Source organism: Bombina bombina, chromosome 5 (genome assembly GCF_027579735.1).
Source record: "Bombina bombina isolate aBomBom1 chromosome 5, aBomBom1.pri, whole genome shotgun sequence".
Classification (NCBI taxonomy): Eukaryota; Metazoa; Chordata; class Amphibia; order Anura; family Bombinatoridae; genus Bombina; species Bombina bombina.
The window spans coordinates 783,307,282-783,320,980 of record NC_069503.1 but is presented as its reverse complement, the minus strand read 5'-3'; the positions used below and the strand labels follow the sequence as shown (position 1 = coordinate 783,320,980).

Below are 13,699 nucleotides of genomic sequence, written 5' to 3'. Positions count from 1 at the left end.
GCCAATTCCTGCTGAAAATAATCCACACCCAAAATAAAGTTTAATGAAAAACATAAGCAGAAGATTCAAACTGAAACCGCTGCCTGAAGTACTTTTCTACCAAAAACTGCTTCAGAAGAAGAAAATACATCAAAATGGTAGAATTTAGTAAAAGTATGCAAAGAGGACCAAGTTGCTGCTTTGCAAATCTGATCAACCGAAGCATCATTCCTAAACGCCCAGGAAGTAGAAACTGACCTAGTAGAATGAGCTGTAATTTTCTGAGGCGGAGTTTTACCCGACTCAACATAGGCAAGATGAATTAAAGATTTCAACCAAGATGCCAAAGAAATGGCAGAAGCTTTCTGGCCTTTTCTAGAACCGGAAAAGATAACAAATAGACTAGAAGTCTTTCGGAAAGATTTAGTAGCTTCAACATAATATTTCAAAGCTCTAACAACATCCAAAGAATGCAACGATTTCTCCTTAGAATTCTTAGGATTAGGACATAATGAAGGAACCACAATTTCTCTACTAATGTTGTTGGAATTCACAACTTTAGGTAAAAATTCAAAAGAAGTTCGCAACACCGCCTTATCCTGATGAAAAATCAGAAAAGGAGACTCACAAGAAAGAGCAGATAATTCAGAAACTCTTCTGGCAGAAGAGATGGCCAAAAGGAACAAAACTTTCCAAGAAAGCAATGAATGCATAGGTTCAAATGGAGGAGCTTGAAGCGCCCCCAGAACCAAATTCAAACTCCAAGGAGGAGAAATTGACTTAATGACAGGCTTTATACGAACCAAAGCTTGTACAAAACAATGAATATCAGGAAGAATAGCAATCTTTCTGTGAAAAAGAACAGAAAAAGCAGAGATTTGTCCTTTCAAGGAACTTGCAGACAAACCCTTATCTAAACCATCCTGAAGAAACTGTAATACTCTCGGTATTCTAAAAAATTCTTGGAGCTGTAGCTAGGCCAAACGGCAGAGCCACAAACTGGTAATGCTTGTCCAGAAAAGAGAATCTCAGGAACTGATAATGATCTGGATGAATCGGAATATGCAGATATGCATCCTGTAAATCTATTGTGGACATATAATTCCCTTGCTGAACAAAAGGCAAGATAGTCCTTACAGTTACCATCTTGAACGTTGGTATCCTTACATAACGATTCAATATTTTTAGATCCAGAACTGGTCTGAAGGAATTCTCCTTCTTTGGTACAATGAAGAGATTTGAATAAAACCCCATCCCCTGTTCCGGAACTGGAACTGGCATAATTACTCCAGTCAACTCTAGATCTGAAACACAATTCAGAAATGCTTGAGCTTTTACTGGATTTACTGGGACACGGGAAAGAAAAAAAAAAATCTCTTTGCAGGAGGTCTCATCTTGAAACCAATTCTGTACCCTTCTGAAACAATGTTCTGAATCCAAAGATTGTGAACAGAATTGATCCAAATTTCCTTGAAAAAACGTAACCTGCCCCCTACCAGCTGAGCTGGAATGAGGGCCGCACCTTCATGTGGACTTAGAAGCAGGCTTTGCCTTTCTAGCTGGCTTGGATTTATTCCAGACTGGAGAAGGTTTCCAAACTGAAACTGCTCCTGAGGATGAAGGATCAGGCTTTTGTTCTTTGTTGAAACGAAAGGAACGAAAACGATTATTAGCCCTGTTTTTACCTTTAGATTTTTTATCCTGTGGTAAAAAAGTTCCTTTCCCACCAGTAACAGTTGAAATAATAGAATCCAACTGAGAACCAAATAATTTGTTACCCTGGAAAGAAATAGAAAGTAGAGTTGATTTAGAAGCCATATCAGCATTCCAAGTTTTAAGCCATAAAGCTCTTCTAGCTAAAATAGCTAGAGACATAAACCTGACATCAACTCTGATAATATCAAAAATGGCATCACAGATAAAATTATTAGCATGCTGAAGAAGAATAATAATATCATGAGAATCATGATGTGTTACTTGTTGCGCTAAAGTTTCCAACCAAAAAGTTGAAGCTGCAGCAACATCAGCCAAAGATATAGCAGGTCTAAGAAGATTACCTGAACACAGATAAGCTTTTCTTAGAAAGGATTCAATTTTCCTATCTAAAGGATCCTTAAATGAAGTACCATCTGACGTAGGAATAGTAGTACGTTTAGCAAGGGTAGAAATAGCCCCATCAACTTTAGGGATTTTGTCCCAAAATTCTAATCTGTCAGACGGCACAGGATATAATTGCTTAAAACGTTTAGAAGGAGTAAATGAATTACCCAATTTATCCCATTCTTTGGAAATTACTGCAGAAATAGCATTAGGAACAGGAAAAACTTCTGGAATAACCACAGGAGCTTTAAATACCTTATCCAAACGTTTAGAATTAGTATCAAGAGGACCAGAATCCTCTATTTCTAAAGCAATTAGTACTTCTTTAAGTAAAGAACGAATAAATTCCATTTTAAATAAATATGAAGATTTATCAGCATGAACCTCTGAGACAGAATCCTCTGAACCAGAAGAGTCATCAGAATCAGAATGATGATGTTCATTTAAAAATTCATCTGTAGGGAGAGAAGTTTTAAAAGATTTTTTACGTTTACTAGAAGGAGAAATAACAGACATAGCCTTCTTTATGGATTCAGAAACAAAATCTCTTATGTTATCAGGAACATTCTGCACCTTAGATGTTGAAGGAACTGCAACAGGCAATGGTACTTTACTAAAGGAAATATTATCTGCATTAACAAGTTTGTCATGACAATCAATACAAACAACAGCCGGAGGAATAGCTACCAAAAATTTACAGCAGATACACTTAGCTTTGGTAGATCCAGCACTAGACAGCGATTTTCCTGTAGTATCTTCTGACTCAGATGCAACGTGAGACATCTTGCAATATGTAAAAGAAAAAACAACATATAAAGCAAAATTGAACAAATTCCTTAAATGACAGTTTCAGGAATGGGAAAGAATGCCAAGAACAAGCTTCTAGCAACCAGAAGCAATAAAAAATGAGACTTAAATAATGTGGAGATAAAAGCGACGCCCATATTTTTTAGCGCCAAATCAGACGCCCACATTATTTGGCGCCTAAATGCTTTTGGCGCCAAAATGACGCCACATCCGGAACGCCACACATCTTTGGCGCAAAATAACGTCAAAAAAATGACGCAACTTCCGGCGACACGTATGACGCCGGAAACGGAAAAACATAATTTATGTAAGAACTTACCTGATAAATTCATTTCTTTCATATTAGCAAGAGTCCATGAGCTAGTGACGTATGGGATATACATTCCTACCAGGAGGGGCAAAGTTTCCCAAACCTCAAAATGCCTATAAATACACCCCTCACCACACCCACAATTCAGTTTAACGAATAGCCAAGAAGTGGGGTGATAAAAAAGTGCGAAAGCATATAAAATAAGGAATTGGAATAATTGTGCTTTATACAAAAATCATAACCACCACAAAAAAAGGGCGGGCCTCATGGACTCTTGCTAATATGAAAGAAATGAATTTATCAGGTAAGTTCTTACATAAATTATGTTTTCTTTCATGTAATTAGCAAGAGTCCATGAGCTAGTGACGTATGGGATAATGACTACCCAAGATGTGGATCTTTCCACACAAGAGTCACTAGAGAGGGAGGGATAAAATAAAGACAGCTAATTCCTGCTGAAAATAATCCACACCAAAAAATAAAGTTTAATGAAAAACATAAGCAGAAGATTCAAACTGAAACCGCTGCCTGAAGTACTTTTCTACCAAAAACTGCTTCAGAAGAAGAAAATACATCAAAATGGTAGAATTTAGTAAAAGTATGCAAAGAGGACCAAGTTGCTGCTTTGCAAATCTGGTCAATCGAAGCTTCATTCCTAAACGCCCAGGAAGTAGAAACTGACCTAGTAGAATGAGCTGTAATTCTTTGAGGCAGAGTTTTACCCGACTCAACATAGGCAAGATGAATTAAAGATTTCAACCAAGATGCCAAAGAAATGGCAGAAGCTTTCTGGCCTTTTCTAGAACCGGAAAAGATAACAAATAAACTAGAAGTCTTACGGAAAGATTTCGTAGCTTCAACATAATATTTCAAAGCTCTAACAACATCCAAAGAATGCAACGATTTCTCCTTAGAATTCTTAGGATTAGGACATAATGAAGGAACCACAATTTCTCTACTAATGTTGTTGGAATTCACAACTTTAGGTAAAAATTCAAAAGAAGTTCGCAACACCGCCTTATCCTGATGAAAAATCAGAAAAGGAGACTCACATGAAAGAGCAGATAATTCAGAAACTCTTCTGGCAGAAGAGATGGCCAAAAGGAACAAAACTTTCCAAGAAAGTAATTTAATGTCCAATGAATGCATAGGTTCAAACGGAGGAGCTTGAAGAGCTCCCAGAACCAAATTCAAACTCCAAGGAGGAGAAATTGACTTAATAACAGGTTTTATACGAACCAAAGCTTGTACAAAACAATGAATATCAGGAAGAATAGCAATCTTTCTGTGAAAAAGAACAGAAAGAGCAGAGATTTGTCCTTTCAAAGAACTTGCGGACAAACCCTTATCTAAACCATCCTGAAGAAACTGTAAAATTCTCGGTATTCTAAAAGAATGCCAAGAAAAATGATGAGAAAGACACCAAGAAATATAAGTCTTCCAGACTCTATAATATATCTCTCGAGATACAGATTTACGAGCCTGTAACATAGTATTAATCACAGAGTCAGAGAAACCTCTTTGACCAAGAATCAAGCGTTCAATCTCCATACCTTTAAATTTAAGGATTTCAGATCCTGATGGAAAAAAGGACCTTGTGACAGAAGGTCTGGTCTTAACGGAAGAGTCCACGGTTGGCAAGAGGCCATCCGGACAAGATCCGCATACCAAAACCTGTGAGGCCATGCCGGAGCTACCAGCAGAACAAACGAGCATTCCTTCAGAATCTTGGAGATTACTCTTGGAAGAAGAACTAGAGGCGGAAAGATATAGGCAGGATGATACTTCCAAGGAAGTGATAATGCATCCACTGCCTCCGCCTGAGGATCCCGGGATCTGGACAGATACCTGGGAAGTTTCTTGTTTAGATGAGACGCCATCAGATCTATTTCTGGAAGTTCCCACATTTGAACAATCTGAAGAAATACCTCTGGGTGAAGAGACCATTCGCCCGGATGCAACGTTTGGCGACTGAGATAATCCGCTTCCCAATTGTCTATACCTGGGATATGAACCGCAGAGATTAGACAGGAGCTGGATTCCGCCCAAACCAAAATTCGAAATACTTCTTTCATAGCCAGAGGACTGTGAGTCCCTCCTTGATGATTGATGTATGCCACAGTTGTGACATTGTCTGTCTGAAAACAAATGAACGATTCTCTCTTCAGAAGAGGCCAAAACTGAAGAGCTCTGAAAATTGCACGGAGTTCCAAAATATTGATCGGTAATCTCACCTCCTGAGATTCCCAAACTCCTTGTGCCGTCAGAGATCCCCACACAGCTCCCCAACCTGTGAGACTTGCATCTGTTGAAATTACAGTCCAGGTCGGAAGCACAAAAGAAGCCCCCTGAATTAAACGATGGTGATCTGTCCACCATGTTAGAGAGTGTCGAACAATCGGTTTTAAAGATATTAATTGAGATATCTTCGTGTAATCCTTGCACCATTGCTTCAGCATACAGAGCTGAAGAGGTCGCATGTGAAAACGAGCAAAGGGGATCGCGTCCGATGCAACAGTCATAAGACCTAGAATTTCCATGCATAAGGCTACCGAAGGGAATGATTGTGACTGAAGGTTTCGACAAGCTGCAATCAATTTTAGACGTCTCTTGTCTGTTAAAGACAGAGTCATGGACACTGAATCCATCTGGAAACCCAGAAAGGTTACCCTTGTCTGAGGAATCAAAGAACTTTTTGGTAAATTGATCCTCCAACCATGATCTTGAAGAAACAACACAAGTCGATTCGTATGAGATTCTGCTAAATGTAAAGACTGAGCAAGTACCAAGATATCGTCCAAATAAGGAAATACCACAATACCCTGTTCTCTGATTACAGACAGAAGGGCACCGAGAACCTTTGTAAAAATTCTTGGAGCTGTAGCTAGGCCAAACGGCAGAGCCACAAACTGGTAATGCTTGTCCAGAAAAGAGAATCTCAGGAACTGATAATGATCTGGATGAATCGGAATATGCAGATATGCATCCTGTAAATCTATTGTGGACATATAATTCCCTTGCTGAACAAAAGGCAAGATAGTCCTTACAGTTACCATCTTGAACGTTGGTATTCTTACATAACGATTCAATATTTTTAGATCCAGAACTGGTCTGAAGGAATTCTCCTTCTTTGGTACAATGAAGAGATTTTAATAAAACCCCATCCCCTGTTCCAGAACTGGAACTGGCATAATTACTCCAGTCAACTCTAGATCTGAAACACATTTCAGAAATGCTTGAGCTTTTACTGGATTTACTGGGACACGGGAAAGAAAAAATCTCTTTGCAGGAGGTCTCATCTTGAAACCAATTCTGTACCCTTCTGAAACAATGCTCTGAATCCAAAGATTGTGAACAGAATTGATCCAAATTTCCTTGAAAAAACGTAACCTGCCCCCTACCAGCTGAGCTGGAATGAGGGCCGCACCTTCATGTGGACTTAGAAGCAGGCTTTGCCTTTCTAGCTGGCTTGGATTTATTCCAGACTGGAGATGGTTTCCAAACTGAAACTGCTCCTGAGGATGAAGGATCAGGCTTTTGTTCTTTGTTGAAACGAAAGGAACGAAAACGATTATTAGCCCTGCTTTTACCTTTAGATTTTTTATCCTGTGGTAAAAAAGTTCCTTTCCCACCAGTAACAGTTGAAATAATGGAATCCAATTGAGAACCAAATAATTTGTTACCCTGGAAAGAAATGGAAAGTAAAGTTGATTTAGAAGCCATATCAGCATTCCAAGTTTTAAGCCATAAAGCTCTTCTAGCTAAAATAGCTAGAGACATAAACCTGACATCAACTCTGATAATATCAAAAATGGCATCACAGATAAAATTATTAGCATGCTGTAGAAGAATAATAATATCATGAGAATCATGATGTGTTACTTGTTGCGCTAAAGTTTCCAACCAGAAAGTTGAAGCTGCAGCAACATCAGCTAAAGATATAGCAGGTCTAAGAAGATTACCTGAACACAGATAAGCTTTTCTTAGAAAGGATTCAATTTTCCTATCTAAAGGATCCTTAAACGAAGTACCATCTGACGTAGGAATAGTAGTACGTTTAGCAAGGGTAGAAATAGCCCCATCAACTTTAGGGATTTTGTCCCAAAATTCTAATCTGTCAGACGGCACAGGATATAATCGCTTAAAACGTTTAGAAGGAGTAAATGAATTACCCAATTTATCCCATTCTTTGGAAATTACTGCAGAAATAGCATTAGGAACAGGAAAAACTTCTGGAATAACCACAGGAGCTTTAAATACCTTATCCAAACGTTTAGAATTAGTATCAAGAGGACCAGAATCCTCTATTTCTAAAGCAATTAGTACTTCTTTAAGTAAAGAACGAATAAATTCCATTTTAAATAAATATGAAGATTTATCAGCATCAACCTCTGAGACAGAATCCTCTGAACCAGAAGAGTCATCAGAATCAGAATGATGATGTTCATGTAAAAATTCATCTGTAGGGAGAGAAGTTTTAAAAGATTTTTTACGTTTACTAGAAGGAGAAATAACAGACATAGCCTTCTTTATGGATTCAGAAACAAAATCTCTTATATTATCAGGAACATTCTGCACCTTAGATGTTGAAGGAACTGCAACAGGCAATGGTACTTTACTAAAGGAAATATTATCTGCTTTAACAAGTTTGTCATGACAATCAATACAAACAACAGCTGGAGGAATAGCTACCAAAAGTTTACAGCAGATACACTTAGCTTTGGTAGATCCAGCACTAGACAGCGATTTTCCTGTAGTATCTTCTGACTCAGATGCAACGTGAGACATCTTGCAATATGTAAGAGAAAAACCAATATATATATAAAGCAAAATTGATCAAATTCCTTAAATGACAGTTTCAGGAATGGGAAAAAATGCCAAAGAACAAGCTTCTAGCAACCAGAAGCAATGAAAAATGAGACTTAAATAATGTGGAGACAAAAGCGACGCCCATATTTTTCGCGCCAATAAGACGCCCACATTATTTGGCGCCAAAATGACGCCACATCCGGAACGCCGACATTTTTGGCGCAAAATAACGTCAAAAAATGATGCAACTTCCGGCGACACGTATGACGCCGGAAACGGAAACAAATTTTTTGCGCCAAAAAAGTCCACGCCAAGAATGACGCAATAAAATGAAGCATTTTCAGCCCCCGCGAGCCTAACAGCCCACAGGGAAGAGTCAAATTTTTGAAGGTAAGAAAAAATGATTAAATCAAATGCATTATCCCAAATATGAAACTGACTGTCTGAAAATAAGGAAAGTTGAACATTCTGAGTCAAGGCAAATAAATGTTTGAATACATATATTTAGAACTTTATAAACAAAGTGCCCAACCATAGCTTAGAGTGTCACAGAAAATAAGATTTACTTACCCCAGGACACTCATCTACATGTTTGTAGAAAGCCAAACCAGTACTGAAACGAGAATCAGCAGAGGTAATGGTATATATAAGAGTATATCGTCGATCTGAAAAGGGAGGTAAGAGATGAATCTCTACGACCGATAACAGAGAACCTATGAAATAGACCCCGTAGAAGGAGATCACTGCATTCAAATAGGCAATACTCTCCTCACATCCCTCTGACATTCACTGCACGCTGAGAGGAAAACCGGGCTCCAACTTGCTGCGGAGCGCATATCAACGTAGAATCTAGCACAAACTTACTTCACCACCTCCATCGGAGGCAAAGTTTGTAAAACTGAATTGTGGGTGTGGTGAGGGGTGTATTTATAGGCATTTTGAGGTTTGGGAAACTTTGCCCCTCCTGCTAGGAATGTATATCCCATACGTCACTAGCTCATGGACTCTTGCTAATTACATGAAAGAAAGAATTTTTGCGCCAAAAAGTCCGCGCCAAGAATGACGCAATAAAATGAAGCATTTTCAGCCCCCGCGAGCCTAACAGCCCACAGGGAAAAAAGTGTCAAATTTTTGAAGGTAAGAAAAAAATGATTAATTCAAATGCATTATCCCAAATATGAAACTGACTGTCTGAAAAATAAGGAAAGTTGAACATTCTGAGTCAAGGCAAATAAATGTTTGAATACATATATTTAGAACTTTATAAACAAAGTGCCCAACCATAGCTTAGAGTGTCACAGAAAATAAGATTTACTTACCCCAGGACACTCATCTACATGTTTGTAGAAAGCCAAACCAGTACTGAAACGAGAATCAGCAGAGGTAATGGTATATATAAGAGTATATAGTCGATCTGAAAAAGGAGGTAAGAGATGAATCTCTACGACCGATAACAGAGAACCTATGAAATAGACCCCGTAGAAGGAGATCACTGCATTCAAATAGGCAATACTCTCTTCACATCCCTCTGACATTCACTGCACGCTGAGAGGAAAACCGGGCTCCAACTTGCTGCGGAGCGCATATCAACGTAGAATCTAGCACAAACTTACTTCACCACCTCCATCGGAGGCAAAGTTTGTAAAACTGAATTGTGGGTGTGGTGAGGGGTGTATTTATAGGCATTTTGAGGTTTGGGAAACTTTGCCCCTCCTGGTAGGAATGTATATCCCATACGTCACTAGCTCATGGACTCTTGCTAATTACATGAAAGAAATAAGACTTACTTACCCCAGGACACTCATCTACATGTTGTAGAAAGCCAAACCAGTACTGAAACGAAAATCAGTAGAGGTAATGGTATATATAAGAGTATATTGTCGATCTGAAAAGGGAGGTAAGAGATGAATCTCTACGACCGATAACAGAGAACCTATGAAATAGACCCCGTAGAAGGAGATCATTGAATTCAAATAGGCAATACTCTCCTCACATCCCTCTGACATTCACTGCACGCTGAGAGGAAAACCGGGCTCCAACCTGCTGCGGAGCGCATATCAACGTAGAATCTAGCACAAACTTACTTCACCACCTCCATAGGAGGCAAAGTTTGTAAAACTGATTTGTGGGTGTGGTGAGGGGTGTATTTATAGGCATTTTGAGGTTTGGGAAACTTTGCCCTCCTGGTAGGAATGTATATCCCATACGTCACTAGATAATGGACTCTTGCTAATTACATGAAAGAAAAGGAGAATCAGTAAGTGAGAATGTTAAATGGTATTTAAATTGTATTAGTTTGATGTATAGTACTTTTTTATTGAAACTTGATAAATCTCAAAAAAGATGATGAAATCATTCAAAAACATAGAGCTTGATAGCATTTTACCAAAGCTTGCTCTGAAATGTAATATGTTTTATTCTTGAATTAACCTTCTGTACATACCGGCACTTGGGCTCCCTGTGAGAATTTTCATATTTAGTGCCTACCCTTTCCATTACCTGCTACACTGTCTGGTGTGGTTCCTATTTCCAGCATTGGGAAAAAAAATGTGGACTTTGTACACTAGATTGTTCTTTGCATAAATGTTTTGCAGATGATCCATTTATATAGCCCACCTGGGAGTGTTTTTGTAAAAACATATAGTTTTGCTTATTTTTGAATAAAATTGTGCTGATTTTTGAACTCTTAACCAAGCCCCAACGTTTTAGATGTATACTGATGTCTACAGATTCCTGCAGCTCCTGCTTGTTTAATCTGTCTTTTCATATGCAGGGAAGGGGGTGGGGGGCAGTCTGCTTGTTTTCTCAGCCCCTTTTACTGCGTGTCCCAGCCTAATCTTATTAACAGTGCTAAACTGGAAGCTACTAAGTACGTTTTTAAAAGGTTTTATACTGGATTTTTAGATCAGTAGCTGTGCATATTCTTCTTTATAGTAATGTCTATTACATGTAGTTTTATTAAAATTGTTGTATACTCTCTGTCCCTTTAAACCAAACCCCTACAATCCTGGGTCACTTAGAAGAAATGTTATGTTCTAATATTTTAAGCAACAAGTTATCTTAGCTAAACATTTTCATACGTTCATTAGTTATGGGCTCAGAATGCTCAAAGGTAGCAAGCGCTTATAGTTTCCTATGGGACCCACAGTCAATCGTCTGTACAGGGATGGTAAGCTTACTTTTTCAGAACATTTCACCAGCTTTGCAAGACATAAATGATAATTTTTTAGTGGAAACAATATTGTTTGAACATCAGGACTCATGGGTTGAAGTGGTTTTTCATATTTGGGAAATGAGATTTAACTCAATGAATCATGATATTATGATTTCAGTCTGATGTAGAATTTCCACTGAGAAGAGTACTGAAGGAATTTTCAAACATTCAGAATAAAAGGAGGGTTTGTGAGTAGTTTTGTTATGTATATGTCCTTCATACTATAAGGCATATATAACAATGGTAAAATGCTATTTACATATTGCAAATAAAAATAATTACACAATAAATACATTTTTACCTTAAAAATTGATTTTCCAGGGTCATCCAGCTTTATGTCAGTTGGTCGTTCTACAATGAACAAGCTGTCACTATTAGACAGAATATTTCCATGCAGCTGAGGACGCTTACTGTTAGCATCCTCTTCATTCATTAAATTGATTGCTAACCATTTAACAGCAACTGATCTGATTCTACAGAAAAAGATGATACAATTAAAAACAATGCATAGAAATACACCTTTGCTTTACTAATAATGTTGTAATATTTTAAGTTGCAGTACAGGGACATTTTAATCAGTCTAAGTATTAAGATAAAATAACAAGAAACAATAAAAAAGGAAATTTATTCTTACCTGATAAATTTGTTTCTTTTACGATACGATGAGTCCACGGATTTCATCCTTACTTGTGGGATATCGCCTCCTGGTCAGCAGGAGGAGGCAAAGAGCACCACAGCAGAGCTGTACATATAGCTCCTCCCTTCCCTCCCACTCCAGCCATTCGACCGCAGTTAGGAAGAGAAAGGAAAAGCCAAGGTGCAGAGGTGACTGAAGTTTAACAAAATTAAAGACCTGTCGTACAAAAATAGGGTGGGCCGTGGACTCATTGTATCGTAAAAGAAACAAATTTATCAGGTAAGAATAAATTTCCTTTTCTTTTACAAGATACGATGAGTCCACGGATTTCATCCTTACTTGTGGGATACAATAACAAAACTATAGTACACGGATGAAAAGGGAGGGACAAGACAGGGAACCTAAACGGAAGGCACCACTGCTTGAAGAACTTTTCTCCCAAAAACAGCCTCAGACGAGGCAAAAGTATCAAATTTGGAAAAAAAGTGTGAAGAGAAGACCAAGTTGCAGCTTTGCAAATCTGTTCAACAGAAGCATAATTTTTGAATGCCCATGAGGAAGCCACAGCCCTAGTGGAATGAGCCGTAATTCGTTCAGGAGGCTGCTGTCCAGCAGTCTCATATGCAAAACGAATGATACTCTTCAGCCAAAAAGAAAGAGAGGTAGCCGTAGCTTTCTGACCCCTACGTTTCCCAGAGAAAACAACATACAATGAAGACGATTGGCGAAAATCCTTAGTCGCCTGTAAGTAGAACTTCAAAGCACGGACCACGTCCAAATTATGTAACAGACGCTCCTTCTTAGAAGAAGGATTAGGACACAAGGAAGGAACAACAATTTCCTGATTAATATTCTTATTTGAAACAACCTTAGGAATAAAACCAGGTTTGGTTCGTAACACCACCTTATCCGAATGGAAAATAAGATGAGAATCAATAACTTAATATCTATGGAATGCATGGAGTGACTGAATCAAGGTATCTATGACTGAATCAGAAAACCCTCGCTTAGATAAAATCAAGCGTTCAATCTCCAAGCAGTTAGCTGTAGAGAAACTAGATTCGGATGAAGGAAGGGTCCCTGCATGAGAAGGTCTTTCCTCAATGGAAGCTTCCACGGTGGCTGAGATGACGTGCACCAGGTCGGCATACCAAGTCCTGTGAGGCCACGCAGGAGCGATGAGGATCACTGATGCCCTCTCCTGTTTGACTCGAGCAATCACCCTGGGAAGAAGAGCAAATGGAGGGAACACATAAGCTAGGCTGATAGACCAAGGTACTGCCAAGGCATCTATCAGCAGGGCCTGGGGATCCCTGGACCTGGACCCGTATCTCGGAAAGTTGGCATTCTGACGAGACGCCATAAGATCCAACTCCGGCCTGCCTATCTGAGAATCATGTTGGCAAATACCTCCGGATGGAGTTCCCATTCTCCCGGATGAAAAGTCTGTCTGCTCAGAAAGTCTGCTTCCCAGTTTTCCACACCTGGGATGTGGATCGCTGACAGATAACAAGAGGGAGATTCCGCCCACTAAATTATCTTGGCTACTTCTATCATCGCCAAGGAACTCCTCGTTCCTCCCTGATGATTGATGTAAGCTACAGTCGTAATGTTGTCTGACTGGGATCTGATGAATTTAGCCGAAGCCAACGGAGGCCAAGCCTGAAGCGCATTGAATATTGCTCTCAACTCTAGGATATTGATGGGAAGGAGAGACTCCGTTCGAGTCCATACACCCTGGGCCCTCAGGGAGTTCCAGACTGCTCCCCATCCTATCAGGTTGGCATCCGTTGTCACTACCTCCAATGAGGGTCTGCGGAAGCATGTCCCCTGGGATAGATGA

General features: G+C 39.1%; 1 protein-coding gene across 1 annotated transcript in view; it reads right to left on the bottom strand.

The window, feature by feature from the left end:
• The window catches only part of RTTN (rotatin), a 1,186,344-nt gene that overhangs the window by 779,762 nt on the left and 392,883 nt on the right, over positions 1-13,699 (bottom strand). Inside the window, exon 19 of the mRNA XM_053714873.1 lies at positions 11,521-11,692. Coding sequence (XP_053570848.1) covers positions 11,521-11,692 — 172 coding nt within the window. The remainder of the gene's footprint in view (positions 1-11,520; positions 11,693-13,699) is intronic.